This window comes from Grampus griseus (genome assembly GCF_964374135.1).
Source record: "Grampus griseus genome assembly, chromosome: 3".
In the NCBI taxonomy this organism is placed as follows: Eukaryota; Metazoa; Chordata; class Mammalia; order Artiodactyla; family Delphinidae; genus Grampus; species Grampus griseus.
This window is the reverse complement of record NC_139019.1, coordinates 71,865,093-71,887,463: the sequence shown is the minus strand read 5'-3', so window position 1 is coordinate 71,887,463 and position 22,371 is coordinate 71,865,093. Positions and strand designations below refer to the sequence as shown.

Sequence of the window (22,371 nt, the reverse complement as noted above, 5' to 3'; positions counted from 1 at the left end):
TAGCACAGAACATAACATGTAAAAGTAAAAAATAAAATTATTTTCAAGTTTCTTTGTATTTAAAGTGCTCCATGTGCAGTATTAAACCAACTTTCAGATTATAGAAATCCGTTATGATGACTAGTAGTTTTAGAAAAGATCAGCAGTTAAACAAGAAAAAATTGTGTAAGTATGAATACATAGATTAAAAGATGCAAAAACTCTTTAGGTACATTGTAATCCAAATAATACCAAAAAAAAAAAATCCACTTGAATACATTAGAGAGATGACAGAGGTGTTGAGAAGGAATGTCAGAGACTAATTGGTAAGGTAACTAGTATGTAAACTCAAAGTGGTTCTGAATATTTTGGTAACAAGTATCTTTCCAACAAAACAGGAACAAAAATAAAATACTCATTCCTTATCAGAAATAAAATAGAAAACAAGTCTGTTCAAATGTTCAGAAGCTGTATCATAAAAATATTTTTTGAGAAATTTCATAGCTAATAGGTTGCTTCATCCATGTTGTCATCACTGTCTGCACCAAAATCATCTCCATCTTCAAAGTAGGAATTAATGTAGTCATTTTCCTAAGTGAAATGATATATTCCTCAGTAAACATTAAAAGTATGAGTAGTAACATTAAAGAACATAATGTAGGCTGTCCCTTTAATATAAGTTTATAAATATCAAAGTTAGGTAATTAGAAAATATGCCACGCTTAAAAGAAGTCTCTGTTATTTCAATGCTTGAAACACACATTAACTTTCACATATCTAACTGTGCTTTCTTCCTCAAGACCACCATCTCCTACTATTCTCAGGCACCAACTAGCTGAGAGAACATAAACGGATGCCCATTACACCTTAATAGGATTATACATCTCATTCATTTTACTTTAGTGGGATGATACATGGTTTAGTTAGTTAAACCACTAAACACTTACTCCAAACAAATGTACAAACACTCAAGAAACGAGGCCAATTTATACTAACATTCATTCGACTACACCAGAACTGAGGTTTCCAGTTACAATGCATAGCTGAGCATAAGCAGAGTGATTTTTGCTTCCTACCAAAAAACAAACAAACAAACGAAAAGACCTCAAGATACTAAATCAAATGCAGAAGATGCCATATTATATTACATCTAGGGCCCCTCAGTTTATTTTTTTTTAATTTTTATTTGTTTTATTTATTTATTTTTGGCTGTGTTGGGTCTTCGTTGCTGCGCACGGGCTTTCTCTAGTTGCCGTGAACGGGGGCTACTCTGTTGCGGTACGCGGGCTTCTCATTGTAGTGGCTTCTCTTGTTGAGAAGCACGGGCTCTAGGTGCGTAGGCTTCAGTAGTTGTAGCACGCGGGCTCAGCAGTTGTGGCTCACGGGCTCTAGAGCGCAGGCTCAGTAGTTGTGGCCACACGGGCTTAGCTGCTCCGCAGCATGTGGGATCTTCCCGGACCAGGACTCGAACCCGTGTCCCCTGCCTTGGCAGGCGGATTCTCAACCACTGTGCCACCAGGGAAGCCCCTCAGTTCCTTTATAAATTAAGAGGGATTAAGCCCCTGGGAACATTCCAATTCTTATGGCTGAGTAAGACTACTATCTGTGTAAATGACTCAAGATATTTCTGCTTTCTATCAAAAATTTAAAAATCTACTTTGGATATAGATTAAAAGAAATTTAAGAGCGTTATTAACCAACTGCAGTGTATGGACTGCAGCTGGATTCCAACTGGAATAAGCAAAAATTTTTTTTCCAATCAAAACTATTTGAACACTGGTTTAATAATTGATGATATTAAAGAGTTACATTTTATTGTGTTAGGTATGATAATGATATTGTGATGTTGTTAAAGAGCCCTTATTTTTTATTTTTTTATTTTTGTGGTACGCGGGCCTCTCACTGTTGTGGCCTCTCCCGTTGCGGAGCACAGGCTCCGGACGCGCAGGCTCAGCGGCCATGGCTCACGGGCCCAGCCGCTTTGCAGCATGTGGGATCTTCCTGGACCGGGGCATGAACCCGTGTCCCCTGCATCGGCAGGCGGACTCTCAACCACTGTGCCACCAAGGAAGCCCGAGCCCTTATTTTTGAGTACATACTGAAATATTTATGGATGAAATGATATAATGCCTGGGATTTGCTTTAAAGTAATCCAAGGCAGCTGCAGGCTTGAAGTGGGGAGGAAAGGAGCAGACTGGGTGGATGAAAGAGTGGCCGAAAGGCTGGCTATGAATTGATCATTGTTAAAGCTAGGTGATGAGTCTGTAGGTGTTTATATTACTAGTCACTAGTTTTTGTAAATGATTGAAATTTGCCATAAAAAAATTAATTTCCAGGATACACAGTTTTGAGGGCATTAGCCCACTGTGGCCTCCTTTGCCTAGCAAAGCAATAAAGCTATTCTCTTCTACTTCACCCCCCCCCAAATTAATCTCCACATCTCTACTATCTACATCAGAAATTATGATAGAGTAAGAAATAGGGACTATTCTCAAAAGAAAGTCTCCTGGATATCACCTTTTTTAGTATCTGCATGGTGGGATTTTATATATAGATTTATATAAATAATATAAGAAAGGTAACTTGTATTATTCAGATATGTATTTCATTACTTTGTCCTCCCTAAACACTTTAATTTTCTGTATCCAGCTAAGACCCTAGGAAGTTGGCCTGGTTTCTCTGGTGCCAAGAAATCCAACAGTCTGGAAACCTGGCTGAATCCGGAGGCCATGTACCAGGGACAAGTGGCATGGTTGAGAGTTCAAGTGAGTCCATCTTGTAAGTGAGATCTTGGCAAGGACACTTGTGTGAAAATATAAGCTAGCCAATTTGTACATACAAGTGGAAATGAGTAAGGAGGAGATACTGTATTTCAAATTGAGCATATGCCACTTGTGTTTAGACATGAGCACCTCCAAGTATGTTCAATGATGCGCATTAGGTAATTTTGTGAGATTAGTAATCTTGATACAAAGATTGGTACAAAGTGAGAACTTGTTGAAATTGATGGCTTAAATGGTTCTTGGCTTCATTTGGGCCCCTGCTTTTTTCTTTAATTGTAACACTCAAAAGACTGCAGAAAGAAAAAAGTCTATATTTTCTCAATTTTATATGTAGGTGTTACATAGATAATTCGCTCCACTTTACTCTTCAAAACAAAATGCTCTTTAAATCCTCAATATACATCAGGTGAGTCAATTAGCAGTAATTTTTCATTAATCAGTTAATTGCTAGAAAGAGCAAAGAGTAACTTTAAATCTGGAAAGGCTTTGAGCTTGCTTATACCCAGACTCACCCAGGCTCACACTCAGAATATATATCCTTTCTTTATTAAAGTAGAAAGTTGGTTGTTTTTTTTTAAATGAAATATAGTTACATAAACCCACTGGTGGTGTTTTGGACTCTGTTAAGATCCAATACAGAATTCTGAAATTACTAGAATCCTAATGTTTGCTGTTCTTGTTAGGACAGATCTAAATTTCAACACAGGTCAACTCAAGTAGACTTTATAAACAGAGCATTTCAAAAGCCAAAGAATATTCAGGAAAATTCTGAAAAAGAAGGGTAACATGCTCTAAAAATATTAACAAATAATCAGAAGCTTCTATTAATTGGAACATCTTAGTGATAGTTCAGAAATGGATCAATGGAACAGAGTCCAGAAATACATCTAAGTAGGTGAAGGAATCTAATAGCTGATAAAAGAGAATTTCAAATCCATGCAGAAAGAAAATTTAGTACATGAGGTAGGCAACTGGCTAACCACTTGGAAACAGATAAAAATGCTTCTGTACCCCCTCACTGCACACCAATATAAATTTTATAGGAATCCAAAATTTAATGTAAAGTACTTGTAGCATATAATAAAGATTTCTCAGGTGGAGCAATTCAGGTGAAAAAAAAAGATTCAGAGTGTGGTGTGAGAAGCTGAAATGGAGTGAAGACAATGGTCACTTGCAATGCAGAAGAAACTCTCAGCCTAGGGTTAATGCATGAGACGTTTACAAAGTCCCAAAGAGGCCGTGACCAACAAACTTACCCTGCTTGACTGACTCCAGCTTATTTTGAAATGCACCATGTTTCTGAAAGTTGGAAATCCCAAATCTAAAACACTGAGTTCTGACTGAGATACTTGAGGTTGGATTATGAATGTTCTCTGATAGTGTCCACATGCACGTTGGGATTTAAAACCTGATGGTATTGCAGAGTACCCCCTCAAACCTATGTGACTAAACCCTTAATTCCCTTATTGCTGACTTAAAATTGTATGTATATAGATCTTAAACTAATCTGATCAATTTCCTTAACTTGTGGACTTCCACTTTCAAATTTGCCTATCAAGTTACTTTTACCTCCAACATTCCATTTGGTATCACTATAATTTCAATGCTATAATAATTCTCCTGGTACCAAGAACTTGATGCCAGTGATAATAATATACCCCTGGTTCCCATCAACTTGGTTTTGGTTTGTTGGTTTACTTTAATTATATACCATATTAGCTCATCCTTAAGCTTAGTTAGCTTTGTTACTCTCCCAGAATAGACCATTACCTCTTCTTGCTCTTCTTCGTCATATTCCTCTTGTTCTGCAGCATTGTCATCCTCCTCATCATCACCTTCTTTACTTTTCTCTTTGCTTCCTTCTTTCTCTTCATTTTCTTCATCTGATTTTTCACCATCACCTCTCTTTTCCAATTCCTGGTATAAATGAACTTCATTAATTTAAATGGAAACCACTAGACTCTGACTTGCCTGCTCAACCTCAAGAGAACAGCTACCTATCACCCTAATTCTAACCCTCCCTTACCGACGCCTCCAGGCCACCACCTAGGACACCGTGAGTTAACTCAAGAAAGATGGGACTAAATGGCCTGTCATTACACTGGTATTTTCTCTGAGTTTGCTACTTCATAACTGGGTCTTGAGTCATGCTGTGATATCAGCTCTGCTGCCCAATGCTTTATTTTTATGATTCCTATCCTACCTCCTTATAAAATATTGAGTTGATTCTGTTTATGGAGAAGCACTTTCAGAATGTTATTTTGTTTTCCTTGAAACATGAAAGGAGAAAAGAGAATGGAATGGTAACATTTCAAAATGTCTATGTTTTAGTTTCTAAGTGAAACTGTTTAAAATAATATCAAGTCATCCTATTTGCAGATTATCCATGTTCTTATCTCTATTCTCCCTCATTATTTACTTCCCATTTCCAAGGATTTTTGTTTCTTAATGTATCTGGCAGGTACATTAAGAAAAGAGAGATTAAAACTCAAATTTCAGTAAATATTAGCAATTATTAGCAACTCTAAGAATGCAGGCAAAGAAGAGATGCAGAGTTAGAGAAACTTTGATTACCTGATGGCTCCACTTATCCACCTTGTTAAAACCACTGCCACCTTCTCATAAGACAGAGATTTAACTTTAAGATTACATCTTTATATTTCTATTGTGACTACCAATAATTTTTTCCATTTGATAAAAAGTGACCTGTTTTTATTACCATTACTATCCATTTGCTAAACTGTTCTAGGCTTAATTTGCACAAGTGACAGAATTTCACCAGTTTTCTAGGAGGTGGGGGACAGCAATAATTTCATATATTAATACTCATAATTAATGCATAAGATCACTTTAACTAAAACACTATTATTCTTAATCAGTAATCAGAACACTAATTCATAAATCTGTAAATACTCTACCCTATTATAAGATATTTGCTCTGTAGATTACATACAGAGAGAAAACATATTTTGTATTTGGTGTGACTACAACTTAACTATTCCATTTGGTTCTTAAATATTTTTTTAATCCTTTTAATTACATTCAAATTTGAATTTAAGAAAACCAAAGGCAATGAAAGACTACATCAGATAGTCTCAATTTTTAATCAAAATTCAAACTCTACCCTTCCTGTCACCTTACCCCACTTAGGTAGAACAAATAAGACCAAGGTAATAGACATAAGATGATTTATCTTCATACTGACCCATGTTACCTTATATGAGTTATTCCTACAATATAATGTGTGCAATTTTTAACACTTGGCAATCCCTTTGGAAAACTGCATGTAAAGAAAATAGTATTTACAGATTTTTTAAGTGTTTATAAAAACACATACATATAATGATGACATATTAATGTTAATTAAGATATGAAATTTTTTTCTTTTCTATTTTAATCAAACCCTAGTAAAAAGGTCTACAACCCACAAGATTGTATAGTTAAAAGGGAACTGTAGTGCTATACTTATTTAACTCTGTGCAAGGTATACGCTACATCTGAAAAAATCATGCTATTAGCTATTAGTTAATAATTAGCAACAGAGTTATTTAAACCAGTTATGTAAAAATATTTTTAAATATAGAATTCATTCAGTGCTATGTAGGGACTAGGAGGTCTTGATTTCCACTACTGCCACCTCAATTATCTTTAAATAAATAACTTCAACTTTATTTCTACTACATAGACCTAAATCAAACCAATAAAATACCTAAATCAGTTAACAAATATCAGATTTATGAAATTTAGAAAAAAGATATCATACACACTGTCTCATCACTTTATTCCTTTTGTGTTAAGATATTAGTTTTAATTCATTTACTTAATAGTCTCCATTTTCTCTTCTGTGAGATACAACTATTTACCCCTACTACTTTATGGATTTATTTAAAGAACAATGTGAATAACACAATGTGAAAACACTTTGAAAACAGTTGAATTATGAACAGTTAACAGTTCTAGCTTAAATACCATAGACCACTCACAGAGCCACCTGTATGTCATACAGAAATAAGCTCAAATATTAGTTTACTGCTGTCTGATTATTCACACAATAACCATGAGATTTGACTGGATGTCATCCCCTCTCCATCACAGAAGTTTCATTAAGGAAAACTTGCAACTACTTTTGCTGAAGAAATGAACAATAATGGAGTCATCTAGAAGCTAACTTTGCTCTATTAAATAAAGCTGCTAACTCATTGGGATTTCTAGATTTAAAATTCCAGTTTTAACAAAGTGTGTAATGAAAAAAGGTGTTTAAATGTAGGGAATAAGGAAATACAACTTGTTCTGATGAGAAACCACATCCAGAGGTCCAGATCTATCTTCCTTATAGCCCATGTCATCTTAGCAACTTCTTTCCAGGAAGTTTTAAGAACAGTCAGAATCTGTGTTCAATCAATACAAGATGGCTAGTTCTGCAACTCCATCCATCATTCCACCACAGTAAAACCTGACAGTTATTGCTATTCCTTCAACAATCCTCCTGGCTTGATTTTCAGACCTGTTATCTTCAGCTCAAGTACTGGTCAAAAGTAAAATTTAAAAAGATGAGTTTCTGTTACCAGATAGCTATGCCAACTTGGCCAGGCAAGTAAAAGTTTTAAAGCTTGACGTCCTCATCGGTAAGTAAGGAATAATAATACCCATCTCTCTTTGTTGTTATGAAGCCTTAAGCACATAATGGATGTAAATAGTTCATCAAAGAGCCTGCTATTTAAAAAGTTCTCAAAAAGCGCTAGCTGCTATCATTATCATCATCATCATCATTACCATCACCATCACCATCAATGCAAGGTAATTCACGCATTGATAGTGGGAATAAAGGGAATAAACTGGTATAACCTCATTGGAGAATGATCTGCCAATATTTATCCATATTTTCCATATTATACAGTACACATAACAGCTGACCTAACAAGTCTACTTCTAGAAATCTATCCTAAACATGTGAAATCACATACTTAACATGGATTCACTGCAGCATTGTTTATAATGGTGAAACACTAGATGAAACATAATGTCCATCAATAGATTACTGATTAAATAAATTATGGTTCATTCTTATAGTGTAGCCAAAAAAAAAAAAAAGAAGAAAAAGAAAAGAATGAGGGAACTCTTTCACAGACTGACATGGAAACATTGCCAAGATATTTTAAGTAATAAGGTGAAGAGGCAAAACAGTGCAATATGCTGCTTTTTTGTCATTAAAAAGAAAAAAATCTGTATTTTCTATGCATAAAATGTTTCTGGAAGGATATATAAGAAACTGGTAACACTGGCCATCTAAAATAGAGGAATTTAATGGATGGCTAGGGACAGGGATGGGAGGGCATATTTTTAGTTTATTCATCTTTTTAATTTTACATCTTTTTTTTGAAATATTAAAAAATAAAGATATAAAAATTAGTGCCATAAGATAGGATTTTCCCTCAATAGAATCTTCTACACTTAAACATAAAGCAGAAGAAAAGCATTAAAAATACACATATACCAATAAGAGGAAAAAATGAGAGATCTTTAAAGATATACATTCATGTTTCTTTCCCATGCATAATCCAAATGCAAGGGGAAAAGAGGAATAGAGTGGGAAAGGAGTCAGGTGACAAAAGGTGAGGCAAGCTGACAGGTGAGTCGTAGAGAGGACAGAATGGAGCCCCCATATCTCCCAGCCAACAATGTTCAAACCTTGCTAGTTACCCTGTATGCTGGGCTTGGCTCTGCCAAGTGTACACGTTATTTAAAAGAGAGAGAAGGTGTTAAGGTGGAAGAAGACAAAAAGAGGTATGACATTTTTTCAGTTTGTTCTTATAATAAGAAGAAAACCTTACCTCAATTTTCTTCAATACATCTGCAGTATTAGTGAGTGAAGTGCCTTTGCCTGTATCTTTTGCCTTTTTGGATTTGGGGCCTGCTGAAGTAAAACCACTGTTAACACATTTTTCTATAACAGCAATTGTATATTAAATGTCTTCGCCTTTTAATATGCCATCTAGCATGCTGGTATGCCATACCAGGCACACATAATTTGCAGGATGAATTAATTTTCCTAAAGAATGAACAAAATAAATCAGCACACATCACCAATTTTCCATGGTGAGGAGTAAACGATAATCACTTAATAGGATATTTTCTAAGACTGCAACCAGATATCTCTACTGAAAATTTGGATTGGCATTTACTGTCCTCAGGGCCAAAACTGCGACAATGTTCCCTCAGGTAGAAGCACTAGAGGGCCAGTGAAAGGCTCCCACAAATGTATCATCTGCACTGGCTTCCTGTTCACTCATCAGGAAATTTTAAATAGGGCAATCGTACCAGGTTTGGGAAAATAAAAAACAAACTTCCAGTTATAAAATATATAATCACGAGGATGTAATGTACAGTGCAGGGAATAGGTCAATAATATTGTAATAACTTTATATGGTGATCGGTGGTAACTAGACTCATAGTGGTGATCATTTCATGTTGTATAAAAGTTATCACAACACTATGTTGTACATCTGAAATTAATATAATATGTAAGTCAACTATACTTCAATTAAAAAACATACAAGTGTAGAATAAATATGTATTTGCCAGTGGTTAAAGAGATGAGAAAGAGGTTATATTCAGGGCAGCATAGCATTATCTTTGTAATGAAGATTAAAATAGTTAAATGGAACACACACATCATATGAATCTGAAAACTCAAAGCAATATAAATAAAATGTTTTAATAGCTTTGGGATACAAAATTTTTTAAGCTGTATCAAAAATATTGCATTTTGAGGCTAATGTGAAACTGCAGGGTATAAAGAATTGTTTCACATATAGATCCTGCTAGTCAGTTAACAAAACACTATGATATGTTACAAAATTGTCCCATGGTGATCAAAAAGTATTACCATTCTTTCCCAAAATCAAACTAAATACCTAGAAATTACTTGGTAACAGAGGAAAATATGGCTCAGAAAGATGTAATTTTGTTAAAGATTAACATTTAACCTATAGAAGAAGAAATTTTTAGATTGTGGTGCATGACCCATAACTGATGGAATTTACAATTTATTATGTGATACCAAATTGCCCCTTGGGGAGTCACTGAGTTCAGACCTCCCAAACATACATATTAGTGAGGTTTTGCTCAAACAAAAGTTATAAAAAAAATAGTTAGATTTAATGACGGGTAACTATCTCTGTTCCCCTTGAGAGCAAAGACTGTTTAATCTGAATTGTAGCACATAAAATATCATATATGAACAAGCTCTCAATATATAATATTGATGCCAGAAAACACTAGCTAAGAATGTAACTTACATCAAGAAGTCTTTTTCTCTAAGGAGTTTTTATCAAATTATTTAAATTTCATACACATAAATCTGTTAAATGGATATTATAGAACATGGTCAGGTAAATAAACTTATAAAAATTATTAATCTCTTAGCCAAGAAAGTCAGTTGCATATTCAAGTCTACTCAGCAATTCTGGCTATGTATTATTTATAATTGAGAAAGAAGTGTCTAATTATGAAAAGTTGTTAAAAGACTGTTTCAACCCCAAAACATTTACATGAATTTTTTTTTCATCTTTGGCCAAATACATGCATATATTTGAATTTTTTTGTTTCTTTCAACACCTGCCAATAGCTGGTTCTTCAAGAAACAAACTTTTTCAGTCTTTGGCTCTTTTGGTATTGGCTACTTTCATGTAAATCAGGGGAGGCCATTTTAACAAAAGAGAGAGTATAAGCTTACCAGGAACATAACACAAAAATTATACAATATGAAATAAAAATATTAAGAAGAATGGAAAAAGAAAGTTTTGTTGTTTTCGTTTTCAACAAATGAAAATCCTGATGCACTGGAAGCTTTTACAAATCATCAATGTATATATGTGATTCTAGGGATGAGCAGCTGGTGGGATGTATTTGAACATTAATTCCTCCAAATCAGATATATTCTTTTCAGCTCTTTAAAGTCTGCTAAAAATTTGTGATCCACTAGGACATGACCAGTATCATTCAAGCAAATGTTATTTTATTGTGAAAATAATATATTTGTCTAAGAAAAGCCAAGGGTATAAAGGACAGCAGGTAAACTATCAGATCTCAGTATATAATAATTCTGTTCTCAATCAAGCTAAATATTCTTATATGTTGTAGCTTTGAAATAAAACAAAATAAAAATACTTCCATTTAAAATATATATGTCAAAATTCACCAAATTGTATGTTTCGAATATGTGCATTTTATTATATGTCAACTATATCTCAATAAAGCTGTTAAAAAGGGGAGGGGGATCTCTTTCAAAAGACAGAAGTCGAAGGAGTACTTCCTAACTCATTCTATGAGGTCAGAATTACCCTAATGTCAAAATCAGACGCATATTATGAGAAAGCAAACTAAAGATCACTATCTCTCATGAATAAAGATACAAAACTCCTCAACAAAATATTCTCAAATCCAATCCAACAATGTGTAGAAGGAATTATACACCACAGTCAAGGGGGATTTACCCCAGGGATATAAGGCTGGTCCAAAATCAATTAATGTAATCCATCACATTAACAAGCTAAAGAAGAAAAATCACATGATCATATCAATAGATGCAGAAAAAGCATATGACAAAATCAAACAGCCATTCATGATAAAAACTCTTAGTAAGTTAGGAACAGAGGGGAAATTCTTCAACTTGATACAGAATATCTACAAAAACACCCTATAGTTACATCATACTTAGTGGTGAAAAATTTGATATCATTAATAATAAAAATCTGACATTCTGCCACTAAGATCAGGAAGAAGGCAAGAAAGTTCCCTCTCATCACTGCTTTTCAACATTTCACTGGAAGTCCTAGCTAATACAATAAGATAAGAAAAGGATACAAAAGGTATGTAGATTGGGAAGGAAAAAATAAAACTTCCTTTGTTCACAGACGACATGTAGAAAATCTGAATGAACTGGCTAAAAAACTCCTGGAACTAATAAGCAATTATAGCAGGGTTATAGGATACAGGTTAATACGCAAAATCAATAGATTTCTTATATATGAACAATTGACAAGTAGAATTTGAAATTAAAAACATAGTACTATTTACATTAGTACCCACCAAAATGAAATACTTAGGTAAAAATCTAACAAAATGATCTATATGAGGAAAACCACAAAACTCTGATTAATGAAATCAGAGAACTAAATAAATGGAGAGATATTCCATATTCATGGATAGGAAGAGCTAATATCTTCAAGGTATCATTTCTTCCCAACTTCATCTATAAATTCAACGCAATCTCAATCAAAATCCTAGTAAATTATTTTGCAGAAATCGACAAACTGACTCTACTGTATGTATGGAGAGGCAAAAGACCCAGAATAGCCAACACAACACTGAAGAAAAATAACAAAGTTAGAGGACTGGCACTATCTGACTTTAAAACATACTATAAAGCTATCGTAATCAAGACAGTGGTATAGGTGAAAGAATAAATACATAGGCCAACGAAACCAAATAGAGAGCCCAGAAAGAGACCCACATAAATACAGAAAAAGGCAACTGGACTTCCACATGCAAAAAAATGAATTTACACAGACTTTACACCCTTCACAAAAATTAACTCAAAATGGATCACAGACTTAAATGTAAAACACAAAACTATAAAACTCCTAAAAGATAACAGGAGAAAATTTAGATGACCTTGAGCTTGGTGATGACTTCTGAGAGGCAAAACCAAAGGCAGGATCCATGAAAAAAGGAACTGATAAGCTGGACTACATTAAAATTAAAAACTGCTGTATGAAAGACACTGTCAAGGAATAAGAAGACAAGCTACAGACTGGGAGAAAATGTTTTCAAAAGACGTATTCGAAAAAGGACTGTGTGAAATAGAAAATAATATATATTGGTCTCAGCCCCTGGTTCCTGGCACAGAACTCCTAAAACCCTTATAACTTCCTAAAGTGACAATAGTGTGTCTTTTTGTTGTTGTTCTAATATGTGTCTAAATCCCTTGGAATTTACTGGGTGATAGGAGTGTCTTTTGTTCTAAGGCGGTGACACTTGGTGGGCTGCTGGGCAGCTTCAGGATGGGGTGGGTTATCATAAACATCAAGCCATGATTAGAAGCCTGGAACTTTCAGCCTCATCTCCCATCCCTTGGAAAAGAGGAGAGGGGCTGGAGATTGAGTTAATGATTGATCATGCCCATGTGATGAAGCCTCCATAAAAATCCCCAAAGTATGTGGTTCCAAGAGTTTCTGGCTTGGTGAACATATCCATGTACTAGAAGGTGCCACATCCCAATTCCACAGAGACTGAAGTTCCTGCACTGGCGACCTTCCAGACTTTATCTTATGTATCTTTTCACCTGACTGTTCATCTGTATCCTTTATCATAATCTTTATTATATAGTAAACTGGTAAACGTACGTAAATGTTTCCCTAAGTTCTGTGAGCTGTTCTAGCAAATCAAATCCAAGGTTGGGGGTGGAGGGCATGGGAACCTCTGATTTGTAGCCAACTCAGACAAAAGTCGTGGGTAACCTGAAGACACACTATACTTGTGATTGACATCTGTAGTGGGGAGTAGTCTCCTGGGACGGAGCCCTTAATCTGTGGGGTCTGTGCTAACTCCAGTTAGTGTCAGAACGGAATTAAATTGTAGGAGACACAGCTGGTGTTACAGAGAATGGCTTGATGTGCAGGAAAAAACTCCATACATCTGGTGTCAGAATTGCTGTGAATGTGGTAGTGGTGTGACAGGAAAGGACAAACACCCAGCAAGAGTGTTTTTCCTACAGACTATCATCCAAAATATACAAAGAACTAAAACTCAACAATAAAAACACATTAAAAAACCCAATTTCTCCAATGTCTCTCCCACAACCTCATCTTAGCAAGCTAGCACTCGTCCTTCAATCTGGAGTTCAATTGTACCTCCTCAAAGAACCCTTCCCTGGCCTCCCAGTGAAGACAGTGTGTTACGTTTAATGTCTTTACTCCAACTGACTGTGAGCTCTGTGAGGGCGAGGATTACTCCTACTTTGCTCACTGTTTTATCCCTCTTAGCACAGTGTCTGGCAATAGTAGATGCTCAACAACTTTGTATTCGGTGGAATTATGAAAGAACAACACAACAGAAGGTTTCACTGTGATATTTTATGTACATCATAAAGTTCTATTCGACAGTTCCCAAACGTTACCAGTTCCAAATGTTTTAGTTAAAAACTTAAAATATAGCCAGTATAATCATTTTAAAACTTTCAAATATGCAAATGAGAATATCTACATAATTGAAAAGTCTTTCCTAGCACATCAAAATTCCATAATTAAAGGAAAAACAATTAAAAAAACAAAGAAAACAAAACAAAAAATCAACAGCAAAAGGCTCCAACAAAATAATCATAATGTCAAAAATATTTTAAGAAAAAGCATTCAGAACATTGAGTGTAACATTAGATTGACAGTTCCATATTAAATGGAAGTTAAGCAATAACCTTTTCCCACCTGGATTATTATTATTATATTAGTTAATGTACCTTTTTTGCATTTTTTTCTTGGCATCAACTCTCTAGGGAGTCTTCTCCAATCTGTGTGTACAAAAGGAGAAATATAAAAATGGCAGTTTCCTCTAGGAATTACTGGCACTAGCTATAACTATTTAAAGAACATGATAGTTGCTCATGCAAAGGAAATAAAGTTTCTTAATATCTGACTATACATATTTAGCTGGGATCAAATTATAACAGTGATATATTTTCTCCTATGAAGAAAAAAAGTTTATTAAAATAGCTTTGAAACAGTGTTATAAAATTTCTACAACATTCTTTTAACAGCTATACAGTATTTATATAATTAATTTCAAATACAGAAATTTTCATAACAAAAAATATAGAAAAATATTTATGGGCATGAAAAGTTATTCATGATATACTGGTAAATTAAAAACTTCTAAAACAATACATACAGAATTCCATTTAAAAAATAAACCTACCATATAAATATTTTTATATATATTTGTGCAGAGAAAGCTCTAGGTTGGGGACAAAATATTACAGAAATTCCTTGCAAGTGTTAGGATTACAGCTGTTTTTCTTAACTGTTATTTATTTAACTACTCTGTATTTTGTAAGTTTTCTGTAGTTGATATGTATTTTTAAAAAAATTTATTTATTTAACTTATTTATTTTTGGCTGCATTGGGTCTTCATTACTGCACGCTGGCTCTCTCTAGTTGTGGTGAGTGGGGCTACTCTTCGTTGCCGTGTGTAGGTTTCTCATTGTGGCGGCTTCTCTTGTTTCGGAGCATGGGCTCTAGGCTTGTGGGCTCAGTAGTTGTGGCGCACGGGCTTAGTTGCTCCGCGGCATGTGGGCTCTTCCCACACCAGGGCTCAAACCCGTGTCCCCTGCATTGGCAGGCGGATTCTTAAGCACTGCGCCACCAGGGAAGCCCTGTAGTTGATATGTATTTCTTTCTTTTTTTTTTTTTTTTTTTTTTTTTTTTTTTTTTTTTTTTTGTGGTACGCAGGCCTCTCACTGTTGTGGCCTCTCCCGTTGCGGAGCACAGGCTCCGGATGTGCAAGCTCAGCAGCCATAGCCCACGTGCCCAGCCGCTCCACGGCATGTGGGATCCTCCCGGACTGGGGCACGAACCCGTGTCCATTGCATCGGCAGGCGGATTCTCAACCACTGCGCCACCAGGGAAGCCCTGATATGTATTTCTTATGTAATAAAATTTTTTTTCAAAAGTTAAAATATGTGATCACAATCCTAATACGTGCAAAACTAAATAAACACTTCTAATAATTATAGGAAAACTTTAAAATTAAAAATACAAATAGCTATGGAAAAGTAAATTCCCTCCAATTAATAATTTTGCCTGCATTAATTAAACAATTCCTTTAATTTGTCACTTCCTTTTCATTTTTAAGCTTAATCAGAAAAATGATGCAACATGAAAATAGATAAAAATGCTGCCTGCTAGGGCTTCCCTGGTGGCGCAGTGGTTGAGAGTCCGCCTGCTGATGCAGGGGACACGGGTTCGTGCCCCGGTCCGGGAAGATCCCACATGCAGCGGAGCAACTGGGCCTGTGAGCCATGGCTGCTGAGCCTGCGCGTCTGGAGCCTGTGCTCCACAACGGGAGAGGCCACAGCAGTGAGAGGCCCACGTACTGCAAAAAAAAAAAATGCTGCCTGCTAATAAAAGAAAAACTCAGTGTCTTTTGCAGAAAACATTTATATCTCAAGCTATTTTAGCCGAACTAATAAATTTTGCTTTAAATATGTTTCTTTTTATAAACAATACACAGGTGATCATAAGAAAGTATTTAAAGAGAATCATTTAGAGATGAATGTTTATGAAGTAGAAGAAATGAGAGAACTAAGACAGTGTTTTCAGAGGGACACAACCTTATCAATAATCGGCACTGAAAAGAAAGAGCACTGTAAGTCAGGAAAACAATAATGCTGTAAATGCAACTTATGCATTTACATACAGGCAGTTTCTATAACACACCAAGGACAGAGATGTCAAAGGAAAGTGAGTTAAAATGAGGAGACCTGGGTTTTAGAAGTATGGTCCATGTCGTCCTGACAGGTCTCTTCATTTCTATGGCAACTGTTAATTTTCTATAAAATGAATGAACTGGATGAGTTCTCTGCAGCCCCCTTTCACCTTGTCTCTATCCAAGGCAATTTTGTGAATGTTGAAAAAAAAAAAACCCTTAGGTATGGTTCTGTTAAAAAGGCATCTTAACAATCAAAAAGAGTCTATGCCTGCTGGAAAGAAAGGAAGATACACAAACTTGGCTTAAAATATTCATAAAAATAGACTTGATTTCTCCTCAGAAGCTATAAAATCACGCAGGTGCACAGCAGTGAGGACTACTGGTATTAGAGACTAAAACTGTGATTGTGGCAAAAGGAAATGGAAAACCCAATGGTTCTGGTGAGCCCCAGTTTATAAAAAAAAAACAAAGTATCCTAAGAATTTCCAAAAAAAACACTTCAACCCTTCTGTGTTACAATATAAAAATCTTTTCATCTTAGTTTTCAAAAGATATATGTTGCTAATTAATTATAGGAAAAGAGCCAGACTCTATTTTCCTATGGTGAAAATACAAAATTTGTCCTAAAAAATATGGAGTAGGGAGATAGCCTTTAAAGATTATTTTAACATTTTCAGTTTTACAATTACCTGGTATCCACTCTTCTTTGTACACCTTCATATATCTTTTACTATATCTTTCAATATCTAGAAAAAAGATAGAAAAAACAAATTTTAAAATAATTGAAAACACCAGGTAACATCTTTTATTTCACATACAGGGAGTTTCTTACATTTCTCCACAATGTGTCCCTGGACACATACTGAACAGTTCAATGAGTACTACATGTTTAGGGAAGTGGCAAGAAGCACCTGGGTATGAATGACTGGGGGTGAGCAGAGACCTAAACCCTAATTATGGTTCTTAGAATCAGACAATCTGACTCATCTCTAAGAAAATTCACAAAAGCCCAAATGCAAGTCAGGAAGCCACTTACACATAAGGGCAGGGGGTCTACTTGGCATCTTCTATTTTCTTCTTGTGACACTGGCCTCCAGCTCCCAAACTCTAAACCTTGTATAACTGGAAGGTATTAAGTATCTAAGTGAGGATGGAGGGCCGTTTGCTTACCTCCAGTAAGGTAAGCAAATGCTTAATACACACATTTACTTAGGCTTCTCAGTGAGCTACTTTTCACAATCCATTGGGGAAGAGAATGCGGAAAAGGGTAGGAGTAGGCAAGGCTGGACTTGATGGGGCATGAATGAGCAAGCTGCAAGCCTTCCATGTCACTGCTGAGAACTCTGCAGGGACCTTACGAGCTCACCAAAAACAGGACTGTGGCTGTGGCTCTTGTTCTGCTTTGCCCACTTTGCCACAAGAAATTCCCTCGATGAGGGCTCAAACCCTTTCCCAACAGCACAAGTTAGCAAGTGACACCATTATACAATAGCTTGAAACCATGGTTCATCATAAAAACTGGTTTAGGAGGATAGTCATGAAAAGCAGACAGTAATATAAAAGATGAAAATATAAAAATCAAGACCCAAGTAGACACTGATTTTTCTTCCATGTTAAAAAAAATGCTTCCACAGATTCACAGATACAGGGAACAAACTAGTGGTTATGAGTGGGGAGAGGGAGGTGGGTAGGGGCAATACAGCGGTAGGGGATTAAGAGGTACAAACTATTAGGTATAAAATAAGCTACAGGGATATATTGTACAACACAGGGAATATAGTAAATATTTTATAATAACTATAAATGAAGTGTAACCTTTAAAAATTGTGAATCACTATATTGTACACCTGTAACATATAATATTGTACACCAAATAATACTAAGACCATGGTGTCAGACAAAGATAACTAAAATAAAGAGTAGATCAGAAACTAAGAGACAAGGTTTTTCTAGATATTTAACTGTTTGACTTCAATCTTGCTCTCAAGTTTTTCATCTGTAAAGAAAAGGCAAATGAGAGATTCCCAGCATCTGCATTTTAAATTTTTCTCCAAAACAGATTCTATATTTTGAAAAAATTTAACCCTCAATTTACCAAGAAAAAATTATTATCATTTATTAATAATAATGGTTACTACCAATGAACCATTTTTATATTTTTAAGTTACTTTCAAATAATTTACAGAAGAATAAGAGATGTTGAAAACCAACTACTGGAATTCAATTTAAAAAAGCAAAGGATACAAATAGACGTTTCTCCAAAGAAGATATACATGGACAAAAAGCACATGCTAAGATGTTCAACATCATTAGTCATTAGGGAAATTCCAACCAAAACTACAATGAGCTACCACTTTATACCCAGTTAGATGGCTAGAACTAAAAAGACAGTAATAAGTGTTAACAAGGATGTGGAGAAATTGGAACCCTTATACATTTTTGGTAATGTAAAATGGTGCAACCACTTCAGAAAACATTTTGGCAATTCCTCAAAATGTAAAATAAAGAGTTACCATATGACCCTAGATATGTACACAATAAAAGTGACATATGTCCACACAACAACATGTATATGAATGTTCATAGCAGCATTATTCATGGTAGCCCCAATGTGGAACTGACCCAAATGTCCATCAACTGATGAATGAACAAAATGTGGTATACACATATAATGGAATATAATTCAACCATAAAAAGGAATGAAACACTGATACATGGTTTACTGTGTATGAACCCTGAAAACATTATGTCAAGTGAAAGTAATCAGTCACCAAAGAACACATATTATGATTCCATTTATATGAAATGTCTAGAACAGACAAATCACTAGAGACAAAGCAGATTTCTGGTTGCCATGGGCTGAGGGGGGGAGGGGACAATGGGGAGTGATACTAATGGGTATGGGGGTATCTCTTCAGGATGATGAACAAGTTCTAAAAATTAGATAGCACTGTTGGTAGCACAATTCTGTGAGTACACTCAAAGGCACTGAAATATTTTAAAAAGTAAATTTTAGATATGTGAATTTTATCTCAATAAAGCTGTTATTTAAAAAAAAAATTAATTACTGGGAACTTTAATAACAAAGTATAGTAAACTCATTATACTCCACTATTTTCCTGGTTTTGAAGGTATATTCACCCAAAATGGGCTACATCCTTTGAATGCAGCTAAGTGTGCATCAACTGTGCATCATGAGTTTGTCATGTACAAGCCTTAAATATAAACATTTCATATATCCTGATTCCAGATTTCAAATACATCTTTAATAAATTCTAACTGATTATTTCTGTTTTTTCTCACACCTGCACCACCCAAGTGATTCTAGATTACAAATACATTTCTATTAATAGCTTTTAGCTTATCATTACTTCCAATTCTTCTTGTATTTGCATCATCAAAATGTAACACTTTAAAAAACTGTTATGGCTCACACTTTTGTTGAAGAGAGGATGGCCCAGCCATCTTCTTTGATCTATAATTGTAAAACATTTTCATTATTAAATTTATAATTACCAATTAATGTGATCAATCCAATAAATTGTTTCATTTCTACATAATCTATTTCCTTTCAATCATCTTTGTCTTTTCCTTTGCCTTCAGCAGTTGTCTGTTACAAACTATATGAAATAAAATTTGGTATATAAATACCATCAAAAAAGAAAAAAAATATGGTCATGTCATTTTAGCAAACAGAATTTTCAAGGTTCCTATCACAAAATATTATGCGAAAGATTAACTGTATGAAAATACCATATGTCCTTTTCATTCTTAGAGATATACTGTTTACTCATTGATTCATGAGTTCATAGTAGAGAACAGTTAATGAAAAGTGATGAAATAATATCTATGATGATGAAACAGTAAAATATTTCAAGAGGCAAGAAAAATAAGATCACTAAGGTTCCAAAATGTATTTTAGATTTATGAAAGGGTCCAATTGGCCAGTATGGTAATGCTAAGATAATATGAATTTTTTTTCTTTTCTAAAGCAAATTCTCTTTGTTCTTTGGAAGATGTCTACGAAAAAATAAGTAATGAATATCAATCATTACATAAAATAGTAAGAACTGCTCAAAAAGAAACTAAAACATTAAAATGGACCCTGACAGTATATTGAGAGTTAATAAACCAAACAAACTCCATTTGTTCAATAACAGCCCTTGTGGTCATAATGCAGGTAAATGTATGATTTCCATTAAGCTTCTGAAAATGGCTTACAGAACCATCACCACTGTCACCCCTGTTTCTAGCTCAGAGGACCCCAGTGGTTCAGGAACCTGAGCTGGGAACCACTGGACCAGATGCTCTCTATGCACCTTTGCAGCTAAAACTCATTAAAATAATAAAATTCATTGATTCATTTCTCTTTATTAAAAAATAATAAATTTCATTGCAGAGAAACTACCAATCATTTCTATAATTCTACCTCAGAACACTATAAACAAACCTTGAATCTATCACAACATGAAATATGTTTATTCTGTGCCCTCCGTTCTTTGTGAACAAATCTCAGTGCCCTAAGCCACCAGCCATTTGATGATCAGGAAGAGATCTCCTACTTTATTTGTCAAAGTCTGTACAGCTTTAGTTCTTTACATTAGTCCATAAATCTCTCTTTCCTAAAGCACATAGGTAGTGAGTGATGAGAGAAGGCTGGTGAACATACAGAGATGGAACACTATCTAGAATATGGCTCCCTATGACAGTTGTGTACTTCTATTCAGTCTGGCCAATTCTTTTCCATTCAAGGTGTGTATATGCACACTATATGTGTGTGTGTATGTGTGTGTGTATATATATATAATGTATATATACAGTGTATATAAACCTGTACTCATATATATATTATGTATTTTTAAAAGCCTTTACTTTCTTTTCATTTATTAATTTATTTCTTTATTTTAACATCCTTATTGAAGTATAATTGCTTTACAATGGTGTGTTAGTTTCTGCTGTATAACAAAGTGAATCAGCTATACATATACATATATCCCCATATCTCCTCCCTCTTGCATCTCCCTCCTACCCTCCCATCACATCCCGCTAGGTGGTCACAAAGCAACGAGCTGATCTCCCTGTGCTATGGGGCTGCTTCCCACTAGCTATCTATTTTACATTTGGTAGTATATATAAGTCCATGCCACTCTCTCACTTCGTCCCAGCTTACCCTTCCCCCTCCTTGTGTCCTCAATCCTCAAGTCCATTCTCTATGTCTGCATCTTTATTCCTGTACTGCCCCTATGTTCTTCAGAACTTTTTTTTTTTTAGATTCTATATATACGTGTTAGCATAAGGTATTTGTTTTTCTCTTTCTGACTTACTTCACTCTGTATGACAGACTCTAGGTCCATCCACTTCACTACAAATAACTCAATTTCATCTCTTTTTATGGCTGAGCAATATTCCATTGTATATATGTACCACATCTTCTTTATCCATTCATCTGTCGATGGACACTTAGGTTGCTTCCATGTCCTGGCTATTGCAAATAGAGGTGCAATGAACATTGTGGTACATGATTCTTTTTGAATTATAGTTTTCTCAGGGTATATGCTCAGTAGTGGGATTGCTGGGTCATATGGTAGTTCTATTTGTAGTTTTTTTAAGGAACCTCCATACTGTTCTCAATAGTGGCTGTAGCAATTTACATTCCCACCAACAGTGCAAGAGGGTTCCCTTTTCTCCACACCCTCTCCAGCATTTATTGCTTGTAGATTTTTTGATGATGGCCATTCTGACTGTTGAGAGGTGATACCTCATTGTAGTTTTGATTTGCATTTCTCTAATGATTAGTGATGTTGAGCATTCTTTCATATGTTTGTTTTCAATATGCATATCTTCTTTGGAGAAAAGTCTATTTAGATCTTCTACCCATTTTTGGATTGGGTTGTTTGTTTCTTTGATATTGAACTGCATGAGCTGCTTGTAAATTCTGGAGATTAATCCTTTGTCAGTTGCTTCATTTGCAAATATTTTCTCCCATTCTGAGGGCTGTCTTTTCGTCTTGTTTATGTTTTCCTTTGCTGTGAAAAAGCTTTTATGTTTCATTACGTCCCATTTGTTTATTTTTGTTTTTATTTCCATTTCTCTAGGAGGTGGGTCAGAAAGGATCTTACTGTGATTT

The 22,371-nt window shown here is 35.0% G+C and overlaps 1 protein-coding gene across 2 annotated transcripts in view; it reads right to left on the bottom strand.

Annotated features, from left to right (window-relative positions):
* Positions 1-446: 446 nt before the first annotated feature.
* The window catches only part of POLR3G (RNA polymerase III subunit G), a 38,856-nt gene continuing 16,931 nt past the window's right edge, over positions 447-22,371 (bottom strand). The window contains exons 4-8 of one of the 2 annotated variants that reach the window (XM_082652533.1): positions 16,934-16,990; positions 14,278-14,328; positions 8,594-8,676; positions 4,533-4,679; positions 447-570 (exon numbers count right to left, since the gene is read on the bottom strand). In XM_082652533.1, the coding sequence (XP_082508659.1) occupies positions 484-570; positions 4,533-4,679; positions 8,594-8,676; positions 14,278-14,328; positions 16,934-16,990 (425 nt within the window). In that variant the 3' untranslated portion in view covers positions 447-483. The remainder of the gene's footprint in view (positions 571-4,532; positions 4,680-8,593; positions 8,677-14,277; positions 14,329-16,933; positions 16,991-22,371) is intronic. The other variant, XM_082652534.1, reaches the window with a different exon arrangement.